General features: G+C 37.5%; 1 protein-coding gene across 5 annotated transcripts in view; it reads left to right on the forward strand.

The window, feature by feature from the left end:
- Nucleotides 1-17736, forward strand: part of RAD51C (RAD51 paralog C) — a 57399-nt gene that overhangs the window by 17065 nt on the left and 22598 nt on the right. For 4 of the 5 annotated variants that reach the window (XR_005364602.1, XM_038547929.1, XM_038547928.1 and 1 more), the window contains exons 5-7: nt 1340-1471; nt 8718-8784; nt 9833-9893. Coding sequence is in view for 4 of the 5 variants with exons in the window: in XM_038547929.1 (XP_038403857.1) it covers nt 1340-1471; nt 8718-8784; nt 9833-9893 (260 nt within the window). In the remaining variant the exon portion in view is untranslated. The remainder of the gene's footprint in view (nt 1-1339; nt 1472-8717; nt 8785-9832; nt 9894-17736) is intronic. The other variant, XM_038547930.1, reaches the window with a different exon arrangement.

Below are 17736 nucleotides of genomic sequence, written 5' to 3' on the forward strand. Positions count from 1 at the left end.
AAACCTTACAAGAAAAATATATAATCTTAACGGGATTTTTAAATTTGGATTCATTTCCAGATTCTGTTTGTTCTTAGATATGAGGTTCATATATTACTCTGACTTCACTGAAGGAGGCATTATTTGGATTATATTAGAAATGCAATTGTCATGAAAATGTTTATCATCTATAAGTGAGCCTTCTTCATTAGAATTCAAGACAAACCTGCCTCATGCTGAATTCTCCATTATAACAGATACTGCAATGATTAGCTGCCTTATAGTATATTTAAAATTAAGGAGGAAAAGTATACCAAGAATTAAGTTTTTGTTTTTAATTTTTATTTATTTTTTTTAAGATTTTATTTTTATTTATTCATGATAGACATAGGGGGAGAAAGAGGAAGAGACACAGGCAGAGGGAGAAACAGGCTCCATGCAGGGAGCCTGACGTGGGACTTGATCCTGGGACTCCAGGATCGTACCCTGGGCCAAAGGCAGGCGCTAAACCACTGAGCCACCCAGGGATCCCCAAGAATTAAGTTTTTGAAGAAGGTATAATAATTTACTAATTGAAGAGTTTTTTTTAAACATAAAAAATCTTGAAGGTAATTTGAAATATTGAAGAATTTATTTTACTAAGATGTCAGAAGTGCTTTTTTATCAGTGTAAAATGCCTCTGTAAAGATTGTGTAAAGTATACGAAAATTGTAATTGCTTTTTTTATGTTGAATTACTTTTTCAAGTTGATAAATTATCAAACCAGAGTATATTTTAATTTTTGTTGAAAACATTGGGTGAATGGATTTATCTTGGAGAGTTAGAAATAGAACTCTGGATTTTAAGGATTTTTTTTACCTGCAGTGAACATGCTTTTGGGATGCCATTTTTAAAATTTTATTTTATTTTAATTTTAAAATTTTTATTTATTTATGATTGTCACACAGAGAGAGAGAGAGAGAGAGGCAGAGACATAGGCAGAGGGAGAAGCAGACTCCATGCCCCGGGAGCGCGACGTGGGATTCGATCTCGGGTCTCCAGGATCACGCCCTGGGCCAAATGCAGGCACTAAACTGCTGCGCCACCCAGGGATCCCTAAAATTTTATTTTTAAACTTTTTTATTATTATTTTTTTTTAACTTTTATTTATTTATGATAGTCACACAGAGAGAGAGGCAGAGACACAGGCAGAGGGAGAAGCAGGCTCCATGCACCGGGAGCCTGACGTGGGATTCGATCCCGGGTCTCTAGGATCGTGCCCTGGGCCAAAGGCAGGCACCAAACTGCTGCGCCACCCAGGGATCCCCTAAAATTTTATTTTTAATACCAAACCTAATATCATGATCTCTTCTGTGTTTAGGTTCGATTAGTGATAGTGGATGGTATTGCTTTTCCTTTTCGTCATGACCTAGATGATCTATCCCTTCGGACTCGATTACTAAATGGCCTAGCCCAGCAAATGATCAGCCTTGCAAATAACCACAGATTAGCTGTAAGTATTATTAGCCAAGAGAATTTTATCATAAAGTCAAGCTAAAATATTAATGTCTAGAAATAGCTAAATAGAATTTGACTCAAACACATAATAGAGACACAGTTTTAAATGTAGTTTTTGTTTAATTTGTAGAAAAAATTAATTCTAGTCTTGCGTTGTATATCAGTTTTCCTAGAAAATAACAAGCATAATCAAGATGCCATATTTTAAAATGGACTTGTTTGATAAAGAAATGCTGCCTTTGGTAATTGCAACCTTGGGGTTTTTTTGTCTAAATATACTTGATGTTTTTCAGGTAAACTCTTCTAATATCCCCATTTTTCTTTTACTCTGAGTCTTTTATTATTACATGTTGTATAATTACAGATTCAGATAGGAAAATTACTTAGTGTGGACAACCTAGATGTTTGGAGGTAGAGCTAACTCTTCTAGATTTGAAATGTGAAGTTAGATATAAAGATCGGAAGTGACAAGACAGAAAGGAGTGAGGTAACAACTTTTTTTTTTAACTGTCTAATTGCCATCAGTTTCCATACTGCCACCTGTCACACCAATACACACACTTGTCCAGGAGGGAGATGGGAAAAGGTCAAGTCACTTAACTTGATATTCTTGTATTTACCCTGATTGGAGATTTTTTAGCACATATCTATAATATAGCATAAGTAGGTAAAGAACTTCTTGATAAAATCATTTCAAAACCAACCTACCTTCCTTCCTTCCTTCCTTCCTTCCTTCCTTCCTTCCTTCCTTCCTTCCTTCCTTCCTTCCTTCCTTCCTTTCTTTTTGATTTTATTTTTTCATGAGAGACACAGAGACAGAGGCAGAGACAAAGGCAGAGGGAAAAGCAGGCTCCACGCAGGAAGCCTGACCTGGGACTTGATCCCGGGTCTCCAGGACCATGCCTTGGGCTAAAGGCAGCGCCAAACTACTGAGCCACATGGGCTGCCCTCAAAACACACTTTTCTTTTGAGTTTTTAGATTTTTTTTTTTTTTTTTTTGGCCATATACTGAAAAGTCTGGTATCCTGTGTTTGAATTATTTCTTGTATTAATTTGTAATTTAGCATTCTATTAATCAGTGAAGATCCCCCAGTAGGGGGCACTCAAGACTAATGGGTTGTATAGTTCCTTAGGTTTTGTTTTGTTTGTTGAACAGAAATAGCTTTATTGGGGATCCCTGGGTGGCCCAGGGCGTGATCCTGGAGTCTCAGGATCGAGTCCCACATCAGGCTCCCTGCATGGAGCCTGCTTCTCCCTCTGCCTGTGTCTCTGCTCCTCTCTCTCTCTCTCTCTCTTTCTCTGTGTGTGTGTGTGTCTCTCTCAAGAATAAATAAAAATCTTAAAAAAAAAAAAAAAGAAATAGCTTTATTTTTTCCAATTAAAAAAGTAATCTAAACAGTAACATGGAATACTATGCAGTGTTTAAGAAGAGTAATGTAAATATATACATACTAACACACAGCAAGATGTATCCAGACATATAATTAAGTGAAAAGATTAGTCACATGACTTTATGTTATGTGGGGCACTTGGGTGGCTCAGTCAGTTAAGCATCTGCCTTCAGCTCAGGTCATGATCCAAGGTCTTGGAATTGAGCCCCACTTCAGGCTCTCTGCTCAGCAGGGAACCTGCTTCTCTCTCTCCCTCTGCTTGCTGCTTCACCTACCTGTGCACTCCCTCTCTCTCTGTCAAATAAATAAATAAAATCTTTAAAAAACTTAACAACATGGCAGCCTGGGTGGCTCAGCGGTTTAGCACTGCCTTCAGCCCAGGGCATGACCCCGGGGTCCTGGGATCAAGTCCCACATCGGGCTCCCGGTGCATGCAGCCTGCTTCTCCCTCTGCCTGTGTCTCTGCCTCTCTCTCTCTCTCTCTCTCTCTCTTTGTGACTATCATAAATAAATAAATTAATTAATTTAAAAAAAAATCATGTACCCATTAGTCATCATTCCTCATTGCACCCTCTTGTCAGTCCCTAAGAACTATTAGTCTGCTTTCTATTTGTATGTATCTTGTCTTTTCTGGGTACTTTATATAAATAAAATAATTCAGTATATGAACTTTTATTTCTGGCTTCTTTCACTTAGCATATTTGCAAGATTCATCCATGTTGTAGCATGTATCAGTATCCTTTTAATGACTGATTAACTTTGCATTTTCTTAGTATATCACATTTTGTTTATTCATCAATTGAAGGACATTTGGGTAACAAGTATTTTTAAAGCAGCGAACTTCATAATTCAAAGTGATTGCTGCTGCGCTATTTTAAAGATTCATTCTTTAGTATCATGGTAAACCCAACATTTTTTTCAGAGGTTATGTAATTCTTTTATAAGTAATTGCTAAAGGTGCAAATTCTGATTTTGGGTTGTTTAACAGTTGGCAAGCCAGTGCATCTATTTACATTTTCCTCAAGAGATGTAGTGGGTAAATTAAATCCAGGTTTCCCTCACTATCCAAAAGTAGAGCATTCTAATAAAAACCTTTGGTAAGCCAAAAGGTATAAAGCAAAGAAGCAGTTAGTTAATCAGTAATTTATATGGAAAATTGTTTTAGCATTCCCAGACTCAAAAAATAATTTTTCTGATACCTTAGGACAGATGTTGCTAATGAATACACAAAGTAAATCAAGATAAAGCACAGATGCTCACCCACATAGTTCAAAGCTATGGCAGCTTGATGCTAAGATGCTGAGTATCATTCCTCGGGGAAGGAGCTTGGTGATGGTGCTTTCCCTGCCTGGGTGCACTCTGCTTTTATAAGAGTTTTTTTTTCAAATGCTGAATACTATATTTGCTTTTCACTTTTTTTTCTTTTATTTTTTGTAAAAGTGAAAATCCTCTTTGGATTCTTTTGGTTAGCAAAAACAGGTACTAATATAGGTCTTTCATAAAAGTGAAGTGGCATAACAGGAGCTTTTGAAAAGCAGGGGATACCTGTACTCTATAAACCAGTGCTGTCTGAGAGGACTTTTTGGGAAGATGAAAATGCTTAGTCTAATACAGCAGTTGCATGGCTATTGAACACTTGAAAATGGTTAGTGTTACTGGTTAACTGAATGTCTAATTTTAATTTAATTTTAAAGAGCTATATGTGTGCCTAATGGCTGCAGGATTGGATAGTAAACCTGTAATCAAAAAGTGTTGGTATAAATAAATATCCCAGTTGCTAGAGCTTAAACACTTGGTAGTCTGTAAAGGGAATTATTCTGCATGTTGGAGATGTCAGTCACCAATTTAAATTGCTGCTTAGCTTTTTCTAAGACACCTGATGTGAGGTAATACATGAGGAAGCTTCTGTGACACTTAAGGAACGAGAAACTAGAAGTCGTGTTATCCAGGTGGTGCCTAATTGAAATCTAGTGGAACACAGATTTCTCCCTTATAGACAAACAAAAATTTTAGGGTGTTAACCAGTACAGTGAGAATAGCCAAATGCCTTTTATTTCTCGGTTTTCTTATGGAACTGATGACTTTTTCAAAGTAGGTACCTTTTCTCATTGCTTTTCATAGAAGTTCTTAACACTGTCAGCTTTCAGTAGTATCTGTCATATTTCTAGAGGGAAAATCTGTATTGGAAGAATATTTAACTCTTTCTGGAGAAGTTGGAGCTGGGAGATGCCAATCTTTTACTGTATTCAGTCAGTCTTTTTTTTTTTTTTTAAGATTTTATTTATTCATTCATGAGAGACACAGAGAGAGGCAGAGACACAGGCAAAGGGAGAAGCAGGCTCCATGCAGGGAACCTGACGTGGGACTCAATCCCGGGTCTCCAGGATCATGCCTTGGGCTGAAGGCTGCGCTAAATCTCTGAGCCATGGGTCTGCCCGTATTCAGTCAGTCTTAAACACCCTTTTTCTCTACTTTAAAATTACTGTTCTTCATTTTGAGGCAAGAGAAACAAAAGCAAAAATAAATTATTGGGACTACATCCAAATAAAAAGCTTCTGCATAACAAAGGAAACAGTCAACAAAACTAAAAGACAACCTACTGAATGGGGAAAGATACTTGTAAATGATGATATAAGATAAGTGGTTAGTATCCAAAATGTATAAAGAATTTATACGGGGATCCCTGGGTGGCGCAGCGGTTTAGCGCCTGCCTTTGGCCCAGGGCGCGATCCTGGAGACCCGGGATCGAATCCCACGTCGGGCTCTCGGTGCATGGAGCCTGCTTCTCCCTCTGCCTATGTCTCTGCCTCTCTCTCTCTCTCTGTGACTATCATAAATAAATAAAAATTAAAAAAAAAAAAAAGAATTTATACAACGCAGTATTTACAGGGCAGAATAAATGTCTTGGCTTTAGAGCAGTATAAAAAAAAACCCCAAATTTACACAGCTCAGTACCCAAAAAACAAATAATCTAACTAAAAATAGCCAGAAGACATGAACACACATTTCTCCAAAGAAGATGTGCATATGGCCAACAGACACATGAAAAGATGCTCAGCATCACTCATCATCAGGGAAACCAAATCAAAACCACAGTGAGATATCACCTTACACCTGTCAGAATGGCTAAAATATAAAACACAAGAAATACACATGGTGGTGAGTATGTGGAGAAAAAGGAACCCTCATGCACCGTTGGTGGGCATGCAAACTGTTGTGGCCAGTGTGGAAAACAGTATAGAGGTTCCTCAAAAAAACTAAAAATAGAAATAGCATATGATCTAGTAATCACACTACTGGGTGTTTGCCCAAAGAATAAGAAAACACTAATTTAAAAGAATATACGAAAAAAATTAAAAAATAAATAAAAATATAAATAAATAAATAAATAAATAAATAAATAAATAAAGAAAGAAAGAAAGAAAGAAAGAAAGAAAGAAAGAAAGAAAGAAAGAAAGAAAATAAATATGTACCCCCATGTTTATGGCAGATTATAATAGCTAAGATATGGAAGCAGCCCAAGTGTCCATTGACAGATGAATGGATGGAGAAGATGTGATATACACACATGCACACTGGAATATTATTGAGCCATAAACAAATGAAATTTTGGCATTTGCAACAACATGGATGAATCTAGAGAGTACAGTGCTAAGCAAAATAAGCCAGTCAGAAAAAGACAAATACCGTATGATTCGTTCATATGTGGAATTCACGAAAAATGAATAAAGGAAGAATAAAGAGACAAACCAGGGGCTCCTGGTTGGTTCAGGAGGTTGAGCAGCCAATTCTTGGTTTTGGCTTGGGTCATGATCTTAGGGTCTTGGAATTGAGTCCCATATCAGCTTCCACCTTCAATGGGGAGTCTGCTTGAGATTCTCTCTTTCGCTTTGCCTCTGCCCCTCACCCCACACTTGTGCATTCTCTCTCCCCCTCAAATAAATAAATCTTAGAAAAAAAAAAAAAAAAAGAACAGAGACAAACCAAAAATCAGACTGCTGGGCATGGAGCCCAACACGGGCTTGAATTCATGACCCTGATATAAAGACCTAATCTGAGGGAATCCCTGGGTGGCTCAGCGGTTTGGTGCCTGCCTTTGGCCCAGGGCGCGATCCTGGAGTCCCGGGATCGAGTCCCGCATTGGGCTCCCGGCATGGAGCCTGCTTCTCCCTCTGCCTGTGTCTCTGCCTCTCTCTCTCTCTATGATCAATCAATCAATCAATCAATCAATCAATCTTTAAAAAAAGAAAAAAAGACCTAATCTGAGACAAGAGTTTTTCACTTAACCAACTAAGCCACTAGGCACCCCCAGATTCTTAACTATAGAAAACAAACAGATGGTTGCCAGAGAGGAGGTGGGTGGGGAAATGGGCGAAATAAGCAAAAGGATTAAGAGTACACTTATCTTGGGGCACCTGGGTGGCTCAGTAGGTTCTGTGTCCAACTCTTGGTTTCAGCTCAGGTCTCAGGGTCTTCGGGTGGAGCTGCACATCAGGTTCTGAGCTCAGTGGGGAGTCTGCTCAAGGATTCTCCTCACTTTCTGCCCTCCCCCCGCCCTTGTTCACTCTTTCTCTAAAATAAATCTTTAGAGAGTACAGTTAATGCTTACAGAGATCTTGAGTCACTATATTGTTATACCTGAAACTAATATAATACTTTGTTAACTGAACTGGAATTAAAATTTAAAAATAAAAAAAAATACTGTTTTTAAAACATGGACTCTCTTCTATAGGTCATTATTTAGCCCAAAAGAATTATTATTTTTAGCTGTGAGGGCCGTTTATGAGTAAAGCAACAGCTATATCTATTATCAGCAGACTAGTATAGTTATAATTTGGAGTCATTTGACCTGAACACCTATTTTTTGCCACTTCTTCTATATTTTCTTTATGATTTTAAGTCTTTTCTCATAATTTTTGCCTCAATTTCTTTTTTTCCCCCTGTAAAACCAGAAATGGTAGTAGTGTATTTGTCTCTTTTGTAAAGATATAAACAGTGAGTTATTTATGAAGTATCTCACACTCTTTTAATTAAATATATTCTGGAAAGGCAACAGTGATAACAAAACAAAAAACAAAAAACAAAAAAAAAAGCCAGACTCAATCTTTTTTTTTTTTTTTTTAGACTCAATCTTTCTAAGCTTCTGATTTCTCGTGTGTTAAACTGAAATAATATCAAAAACTAATAATACCTCATTCATGGAGTAGTTGTGAAGGCTAGATAAGGTAATGAAGGTAAAGCACTTAGCATAGTTTCTGGCATGTTTTAAGTACTCAGTAAATGTTTATTACCACTACTGAGATTGCTGCTATTGGTCTGGTGGTTTCTATTGGCTTATCCAAAACTTAAATTTTAAAAGTGAGGTTTTTCCGATAACTCCCAGTTATGAACTTTTTTTTTTTAAGATTTTATTTATTTATTTATGAGAGACACAGAGAGGCAGAGACACAGGCAGAGGGAGAAGCAGGCTTCTTGCAGGGAGCCTGACATGTGACTCGATCCCAGGCCTCTGGGATCACACTCTAAGCCGAAGGCAGATGCTCAACCTCTGAACCACCCAGGTGTCCCAGTTATGAACTTTTTATATGTAGTCTCTTTACACTTTTATGTATTAGCTGTTATATTTTTATTCTTCCATTTTCACAATTGTTCTTATCTATTAAAATGTTTATGTTCAATAGAATCATGTTTTCAGATAATTTTTATGGGCAAATTTTAAAAATTTATCAGAAAAGTTCTCATTACCGAAATATATTTTTCTTCAAATTGTATTCAGAATACTAAAATTACAGAACTACTTCCTTGATAATTTTGAGGAGAGATTCACCTAATTTTCTCACTTTTTTTTAGGTACTTTTAACAAATCAGATGACAACAAAGATTGATAGAAATCAGGCCTTGCTGGTTCCTGCATTGGGTGGGTAATTAATCATATAAGCATTTTTTTAAAGTTTTGTATTTATTTAAGTAATCTCTATAACCATCATAGGGCTTGAACTCACAACCTCAAGGTTAAGGGTCACATGTTCTTCTGAGAGCCAACCAGGTGCCCCCAGATAAGCATTTTAAATTTAACACATTTTTTTTCTCCCCCTTTCATGTGATGCTTATTGAGTACTATCAGCTCCACAAAAGCAGAGAATGTATCAGTCTTATTCACTAATAAGTCTCAGTGTGGGGAAGCCCGGGTGGCTCAGCGGTTTAGTGCCGCCTTCAGCCCAGGGTGTGATCCTGGAGACCTGGGATCAGGTCCCACATCAGGTTCCCTGCATGGCGCCTGCTTCTCCCTCTGCTTATGTCTCTCATGAATAAATAAAATCTTAAAAGAAAAAGAAATGCTTTCTAAAAAATAAAGAAAAAGTAAGTATTAGTGTGGAGCACAATACCTTTAGATATTGACTCATTGTTTTAGTTATTTAATAAACATTTATTGAGCATTTACTGTTTGGCAACTATTGTGTTAGATACTGAGCATATAAATATTCATAAGATGACTCTTGCCTTTAGAAAGTCTTAGACAGGAGGAATGGTGAATTCATTAAAATTCACATACAGTGAATAGACTTATGGCTCTTCCTAACCTCAGTCATGGTTTTGTTAGGATACAGTCCTTCGAGATTTTTCTTTTACTAAATTCTTTAAGAATATTTTGTCAGAGTTTTGCTTTCCTTCCAGTAGCCAGAAATATGTTGTTAGTAGTTCTGATAATGGAAGATTGACAAAATGTTGACTCAAACTATAAAGTTTTCTGAAAGCAAAAACAAAGGATAATGATCTATTTCTAAAGATAGGTAAAAATTTATTAATCTCAGGATGTTACCCATGTGTACAGGGGTTTTAAAAGTATAAGTATATTCTTGTGTTAAATTAGGTAAAGTAAAACTGTTTTGGTCAGAGGCATTCTGAGAGACTTACAGCCTTGTCAGTAAGGCAGTTTACAGTTGTTTTGTTCTTGTTCCCACCAGGGGAAAGTTGGGGACATGCTGCTACAATACGGCTAATTTTTCACTGGGACCAAAAGCAAAGGTCAGTATAGAAACAGGTTAATAATTCTGAATATTGGGTTAATTACACTGAACAGTTATATTTTCTTAGATCTACAACAGTGGATGACATCTATAGTGCCTCATGAATGAGAGTTTTTGTTGCCTTGTCCTTCATAACCTAGAGAAAATATAGAAACATGTTGTTAAACTGCACATTGAGCTAACAGGAAGTTCTTTGGAATATTTAAATGATGGGGCGCACCTGAAATGAGTAGGTGGCCAAAGAATGCTACCTTCTATAGCTCTTTGAAATCAAGTACCATTTATTAGCCTTGCAAAAGGAGGTAGGTACTCTATGTTCCTAGAAAGGATTGAAAAAAGAATAAAATCAGGACAAAAGGAAAACTTTTGAGGTTAGCTTTTGGACTAATTTATGTGGAAAATAGGATGGTTTTTCCTAGTTGCTTAATATATTTCTTGTATGAAATTGTGTCTATTTTTGTTTTCTTTTGTATTTTGCTATCCTACTTCTGTTACCCAGTTACTTACCTGCCTTTCACAAGTATTGTTCTTTAAAATAAAACTATGACAGCATGAAACCTTTGTATTTGTTTTTAAAGCTGCTGAGCAAGTGAACAAACCAGCTTTCATTTTCTTTAAAATAGGCAAATGAAAGCTGTGGAGTTTTTTTATTCTACACTTCTAGAAATGTTAGATTTATGCCACCCCCTGTGCTTTGAGGTTAATTTGTATAATTGAAAGAACTTGGTTTGGAAATACTGTTGATGAAAGGAAGAAATTGAGAAAGCATGTGGACAAAGATGGAAAAAAGGGTTGCTTAAATATATATCAGGTCTGGTCAGTGATACTGTCTTAGTTCTTTACCAATATTTCTTTGTTCTTTTCCTAACTAAAAAAAATCATGCCTGACCAAATTAGGTCTTACTTACTCTGAGTTCATAGCAGAATATATTACACTTACGTACATGTTTTGAAACTAATGCATGTGGTTTGTGTCTCTTTTAAAAATGTCATTTCCAAAAAAATAAAAATAAAAATGTCATTTCCTGGGGGTTCCCTGGGTGGCTCAGTGGTTTACTGCCTGCCTTCACACCCAGGGCGTGATCTTGGAGACCCGGGATCAAGTCCCACATTGGGCTTCCTACATGGAGTCTGCCTGTCTCTTTCTGTGTCTCTCATGAATAAATAAATAAAATAAAAAATAAAAATGTCATTTTCAAAGAGCTCAGGTACCTCGTCCCCCCCCCCCCCCCCCCCCCCCGCCCATAAAACATAATGCTTTACAATTGACTTCTATCCCCCAGTTCTGTAAATAAGGCATTGTATTCTGGATCACAAAAGGAATTCTTTCCTCAACAACAAACCCTATTGTAAATATTTGGCAACAGTTCTCCAGAACATATTGAACATACTGCTTATACTTTCCCAGATTCAGGTTTTCTTTCTTTTCTTTTCTTTTCTTTTTTTTTCAATCATTTGTTTGTTTGTTTGTTTATTCGTGAGAGACAGAGGCAGAAACACAGGCAGAGGGAGAAGCACGCTCCATGCAGGGAGCCCAATGTGGGACTTGATCTCGGGACTCCAGGATCAGACCCTGGGCCCAAGGCAGGCACCCAACCACTGAGCCACCCAGGGTTCCCCTCTTTCTTTTTTTTAATATTTTTTTATTTATTTTTGAGAGAGAGAGTGAGTGCATGAGCAAAAAAGAGTGTGTGTACATATACTCATGAGCACGGGGAGGGACAGAGGGAAAAGCAAATTCTCCACTGAGCAGGGAGTCCAGTGCAGGACTATATTCCAGGCCCTGGGATCATGACCTGAGCTGAAGGCAGATGTTTAACTGACTGAGCAACCAGGCTCCCCAGATTGAGGTTTTCTGTAAAGTGCATCCCACTGTTCAAATGTTTTTAGGAATTCTCCTTGAACTAGTATATAGTGGTGGTCGTCTACTCTTATTCTACTATTAAATATTCACTAATAGAATACATCTAAAAAATAAAAATAATATAAGCAAAGCAAGATTGTTTAATCTTTTAATGCACTCATCAGAAGATGTTTGCCTTCTTTGTCAAATTCTAGAAGTTAGCATTGGTTGGGTATCCATGAGATCAGAAAATTATGCTTACTCTTTAAGAGTTAGCCATTTTGTGACTTTCAGCTTCTCACTCATCCTTTCCAAGAAATTGGAGAATGGTGTTGAAGACTGACATTGAATTATATAGATGTAGGGGAAATCTGTTCCATAAGTTTTTTCTATATCCCAGACTATGATTTTAGTGACTGCTTGCTTATGCTAGGTACTTAACTGGGCAGTTAATATACATTTCATAAATTCCCTTCAATAACTCTGAAGGATCTATATGTACATAGAGGTGAGAAGACCAAGGCTGCCCAGACAGATTAACTAAGAGTAATTAATAACCACCATTGTTTTGAATATTTATTAACTGTCCTTTATTGTGCTAAAAAGCATTATATATGTGTGTGTGCATATATATATATAGTATTTCATTTTATTTTCCAAATAACTATGAAATTAGTAGTAGTATCCACGTTTTATAGCTGACTATATAATAGAGTCTGTTTCTTTTCCTAAAACTGCTGTTTCTACAATGTAATTAAAGTATTGTGTTGATTGCCAGCAAATCTGAAAGTATAGCTCTTATTCTCATTTTTAGATAAAATCCCTTTTCTCCAAACTGTTTCCCGCCCCCCGCCCCCCCCCCCCCCCCCGGCTGGGGATATATGATAAGTAATGTGCATACTTTATTATAATTAAAATAAGTTGACCTCATTTATTAGAATTAAAATAGTTTTGTTCTTGTTTGAAACCAGTCATCTTAAAAAAAAGAGACAGACCAGTTATTATTAAGTCATTAAAGTTGCATGAAATCTTGTATGTATTTTAAAATTTAGTTTATCTTGAAAGGACAAAAATAGAAATTCACACTGGGAAAATAGTTATAAAAATGAACACTTCCAGTTTAAGCAGAAAACTAAAAACCTTAAGTAGCCAAATTTATATTGAGAGTTGAACCTTAGTGTCCCATTTATGTTCCAGTCCCCCTCTTTCACTGGAAACACCTGAGTTTTACCTTTTGACTAACAATGAAATGACACTCCAACGGTTATTCAAATAAGTACTTTTGTCTCTGTCCTGTATATTGTGTGGGGTTTTCTTCCAATTTGCATATTCATGATAACATGAGACTGAGATTGTTCAAAATTATATCACTTTTTGCCAAGAAGATCTGGTGGTAGAATGGAGTAATATATCAACACCCCCACACAGTGTTTCATATGTGTGCTCAGCTTTAGAGCACAAATTGTGCTTCTGTCTTATTTCTTCCTGACCCAAACTGTAGTTCAGCCATATGTTAGTAAGCTTCATCTCAGCTGAGGCCATGAGCCAAGTGATTCTTTGGTTCAATTTGTTTAAAAAGATCTCTTGAAATGCAGATATGAAATATAAAATCTTATTTTTACCTAGGAATTTGAGGAAGTTTTTCACCCTGAATATTTAGTGCCCACTTGACTTTAGGATTTTTAATAAATATGTAAAAGCTTCTTAAAAGCTTATTTACTTTTTAAATAATTTTCTCAGAAAATTCAGATGTGAGACACCGGGTGGCTCAGTTGGTTAAGCGTCTGCCTTTGGCTCAGGTCATGATATCCGAGTCCTGGGATTGAGCCCCACATTGGGCTTTCCGCTCAGCAAGAAGCCTACTTATCCCTCTCCCTCTGCCTACTGCTGCTCCTGCTTTTTCTCTCTCTCTGTCAGATAAAAGAAAATTCAAATGTATTGTATCTTTTTTGGACATATGGTAATATGAGGTGATTTAGATACTAATTTTTCAGAATAAGTTTAGCTAATTTTTGTTTTATTCAATCAAAATGATTTTTTAAATAAGGCATATTAAAATACACCATGTCTCTGTTTTTCTTATATATATGCATATATATATATATAACTTTTACTTATTTATTTTTAATTTTTTAAAGTAATCTCTGTGCCCAAACTGGGGTTGCAGCTTACAACTTGGAGGTCAAGAGTCACATGCTCTACCAACTGAGCCAGCCAGGCACCCTAATTTTTCTGTTATATTTTGTATTAAAGTTAGAATTATCAACCCAGGGGCACCTGGGTGGGTCATAAGTTGAGCGTCTGCCCTTGGCTCAGGTCATGATCCTGGGGTCCTGGGATTGAGTCCTGTAGCAGGCTCCTCACAAGGAGCCTGTCTCTGCCTCTCTCTGTGTGTCTCTCGTAAATAAATAAATAAAATCTTAAAAAAAACCCAAAACTGGGGCAGCCCGGGTGGCTCAGCGGTTTAGCGCTGCCTTCGGCCCAGGGCCTGATCCTGGAGACCCAGGATCGAGTCCCATGTCAGGCTCCCTGCATGGAGCCTGCTTCTCCCTCTGCCACCACCCCCTCTCTGTCTCTGTCTCTCATGAATAAATAAATAAAATCTTAAAAAAAATGTTTAAAAAACAAAACAAAACAGCAAGACAGATGAGAGAAACCAATTGTTTACTATCCAAGCCACACTCAAGCCTTCTTGGTAGCCTATAACCAAGTGCCTTGAACCAAGTAAAAATTAAACACCAAGCAGCCAGTAAAAAAGGAAGTCAATATTATATGTAAATAAATGACCCTTTTAACTCTGAGAGTTTATGATTTTTCTCTAAGGTAGAATCTGCATTTTGTGCAGTTATATCAGTTTTTTAAAACTGGTAAATTGTGGGGCACCTGGCTGGCGCAGTTGGTAGATTATGCAACTTTTGATCTTGGGGTTGTGAGTTCAAGCCCCATGTTGGGTAGTGGGCCACTTAAAAATTTATTTTTTTAATTAAATTGTGGTAAATTGTATATATCATAAAATGTATCAGTTTAATCGTTTAAGTGTACAGTTTAGTGGCATGAAGTACATTCACATTATTGTGCAGTCATGACCACCATCCATCTCCAGAACGTTTTCATCTTCCCCAACTGAAACTGTTCCCATGTAACACGAGCTCCCTATTCTCCCCTCCCCCAGCCTGTAGCAACAGTATTCTACCTTCTGTCTATGAATTTCACTACTGTGGGCACCTCATTTAAGTGGAATGATACAATATTTGTCCTATTGTGTCTGGCCTTTTTTTCACTTAGCATAGTTTTCAATATTCATTGTTACATGTGACAAGAATTTCTTTCCTTTTCAAGACTAATTAATATGCCATTATATGTATAAACTACATTATTAAAAAAGATTTTATTTATTCATGAGAGAGAGAGAGAGAGGCAGAGACACAGGCAGATGGAGAAGCAGGCTCCATGCAGGGAGCCCGATGTGGGACTCGATCCTGGGTCTCCAGCATCACACCCCAGGCTGAAGGTGGCACTAAGCCACCGGGGCTGCCCTATAAACTACATTTAATTTATTGATCCATCTGTCAGACACTTGGGTTGCTTCTATCTTTGCCTATTATGAATAAATTATATCAGTTTTAAAGTAATTTTTTAAAAGGTTTTATTTATTCATGAGAGAGAGAGAGAGAGAGAGGCAGAGACATAGGCAGAGGGAGAAGCAGGCTTCATGCAGGGAGCCTGATATGGGGCTTGATCCTGGGACTCCAGGATCATACCCTGAGCCAAAAGCAGACGCTCAACCACTGAGCCACTCAGGCATCCCAGTTTTAAAGTTATTTTGAAAGATAGTTTAAAAGTTTTTGTTTAGGAGGCACCTGAATGGCTCAATTGATGAAGCATCCAACTCTTGGTTAATCTCAGGGTTGTGAGATTGAGCCCCATGTCTGGCTCTGTGCTTAGTGTGGAGTTTCTTAAGATTCTCTCCTTCTCCTTCTACCCTCCTCCCCACTCTCTCTTTCTCAAATAAGATAATATTAATAATAAGATAATATTAATAAATAAAATATTAAAGAAAAATTTGGAGTGGCTCAGTCACATCTGGGTGGCTCAGTCACATCTGCCTTTGGCTCAGGTCATGATCCTGGAGTCCCAGGATCAAGCCCCACATTGGGCTCCCTGCTCAGTGGGGAGTCTGCCTCTCCCTCTGCCCATCACTCCGCTCCTGCTCTCTCTTTCTTGCTTTCTTTCTCAAATAAATAAATAAATAAAATCTTTAAAAAAACGTTTTTGCTTAGGCCACCTTGCTAGCTCAGTCTGTAGAGTATGTGCCTCTTGATCTTGGGGTCAGAAGTTCAAGCCCCACATTGGGCATAGAGATTACTCAATTAAAAATTTGTTTTAATAATTTAATAAAAGTTTTTGCTTTATTTATTTATTTATTTTTAAAAGATTCATTCATTTATTCATGAAAGACACAGACTGAGATAGAGAAACAGAGACATAGGCAGAGGGAGAAGCAGGCTCTTCGCAGGGAGCTCGATGCAGGACTCAATCCTGGATCCCAGGATAACGATCTGAGCCAAAGGCAGGCACCCAATCACTGAGCCACCCAGGCGTCCCACTTATATTTATTATTACAATATTTGAGCAAAGTTCATAAGAGCTCAGAATTTTATTTTTATTTTTTTAAAGATTTTATTTATTTACTCATGAGAGAGGCAGAGATACAGGCAGAGGGAGAAGGAGGCTCCGATGTGGGACTCAATCCCGGGTCTCCAGGATCACACCTTGAGCCAAAGGCAGATGCTCAACTGCTGGGCCATCTAGGCGTCCCAGAGTTTAGAATTTTAAATCTGGGAAGCCCGGTGGCTCAGTGGTTTAGCACCACCTTCAGCCCAGGATATGACCCTGGAGACCCGGGATCGAGTCCCACGTCAGGCTCCCTGCATGGAGCCTGCTTCTCCCTCTGCCTGTGTCTCTGCCTCTCTCTTTCTCTCTGTGTCTCTCATGAATAAATAAATAAAATATTAAAAAAAAAAGAATTTAAAATCTAAGTACTTTCAGCTTTCAGTTTTATATTACTTTGTGGACTATATAATAAGAATATACCTAAACAGACTTTGTTCTGTCATGACAGAATCTGACAGTGATTCTTTTGGACATAATAATTTTTAAGAATATATCTTCTTGATTATGATATGAGTATGTGTTCTTCATTTATATCCCAAGGAATTGTCTTAATACTTGTATCATAACACACAAAAAGTACACAGTTACTGCAGAAAGTTGGAAAAACAAACAAAAAAGCAACCTTTATCTTGTAATAACAACTTAACTTTTTTTTTTTTAATTTATTTATGATAGTCACACAGAGAGAGAGAGAGAGAGGCAGAGACACAGGCAGAGGGAGGAGCAGGCTCCATGCACCGGGAGCCCGACGTGGGATTCGATCCCGCGTCTCCAGGATTGTGCCCTGGGCCAAAGGCAGGCGCCAAACCTCTGCGCCACCCAGGGATCCCACAACTTAACTTTTTAATTGTAGTCTTTTCGTTTGTTTAATTTAAAGATTTTATGACATGGCAGAGGGAGAGGCAGGCTTCCCACTGGGAGCCTGATGTGGGACTCAATCCCGGAACTCCAGGATCACGACCTAAGCCAAAAGCAGACACTCAACCACTGAGCCACCCAGGCATCCCTTGATTGTAGTCTTGTAGTATTTTTTCTATACATGTTTACTCATAAATGTGGGCTCATACAGCGTAACTTTTACTTAAAATATATTAATATATACTTACTTAATATATTAATATAAATATAATATAGAAATTTATTTGAATTGGTTATTGGACAGTTAGGTTGCTTTATTTATTTTTTATTTTTTGTTTGTTTTTTTGGCTGCTTTAAAATTCCATTTATGTAGGGATGCCTGGATACCTCAGTCAGTAAACTGTCTTTGGCTCACATTTTCAATTTCTCAAGGTCCTAGGATTGATCCCTGCATCAGGCTCTCTGC

The sequence above is a fragment of the Canis lupus genome, chromosome 9, assembly GCF_011100685.1.
Source record: "Canis lupus familiaris isolate Mischka breed German Shepherd chromosome 9, alternate assembly UU_Cfam_GSD_1.0, whole genome shotgun sequence".
NCBI lineage: Eukaryota > Metazoa > Chordata > Mammalia > Carnivora > Canidae > Canis > Canis lupus.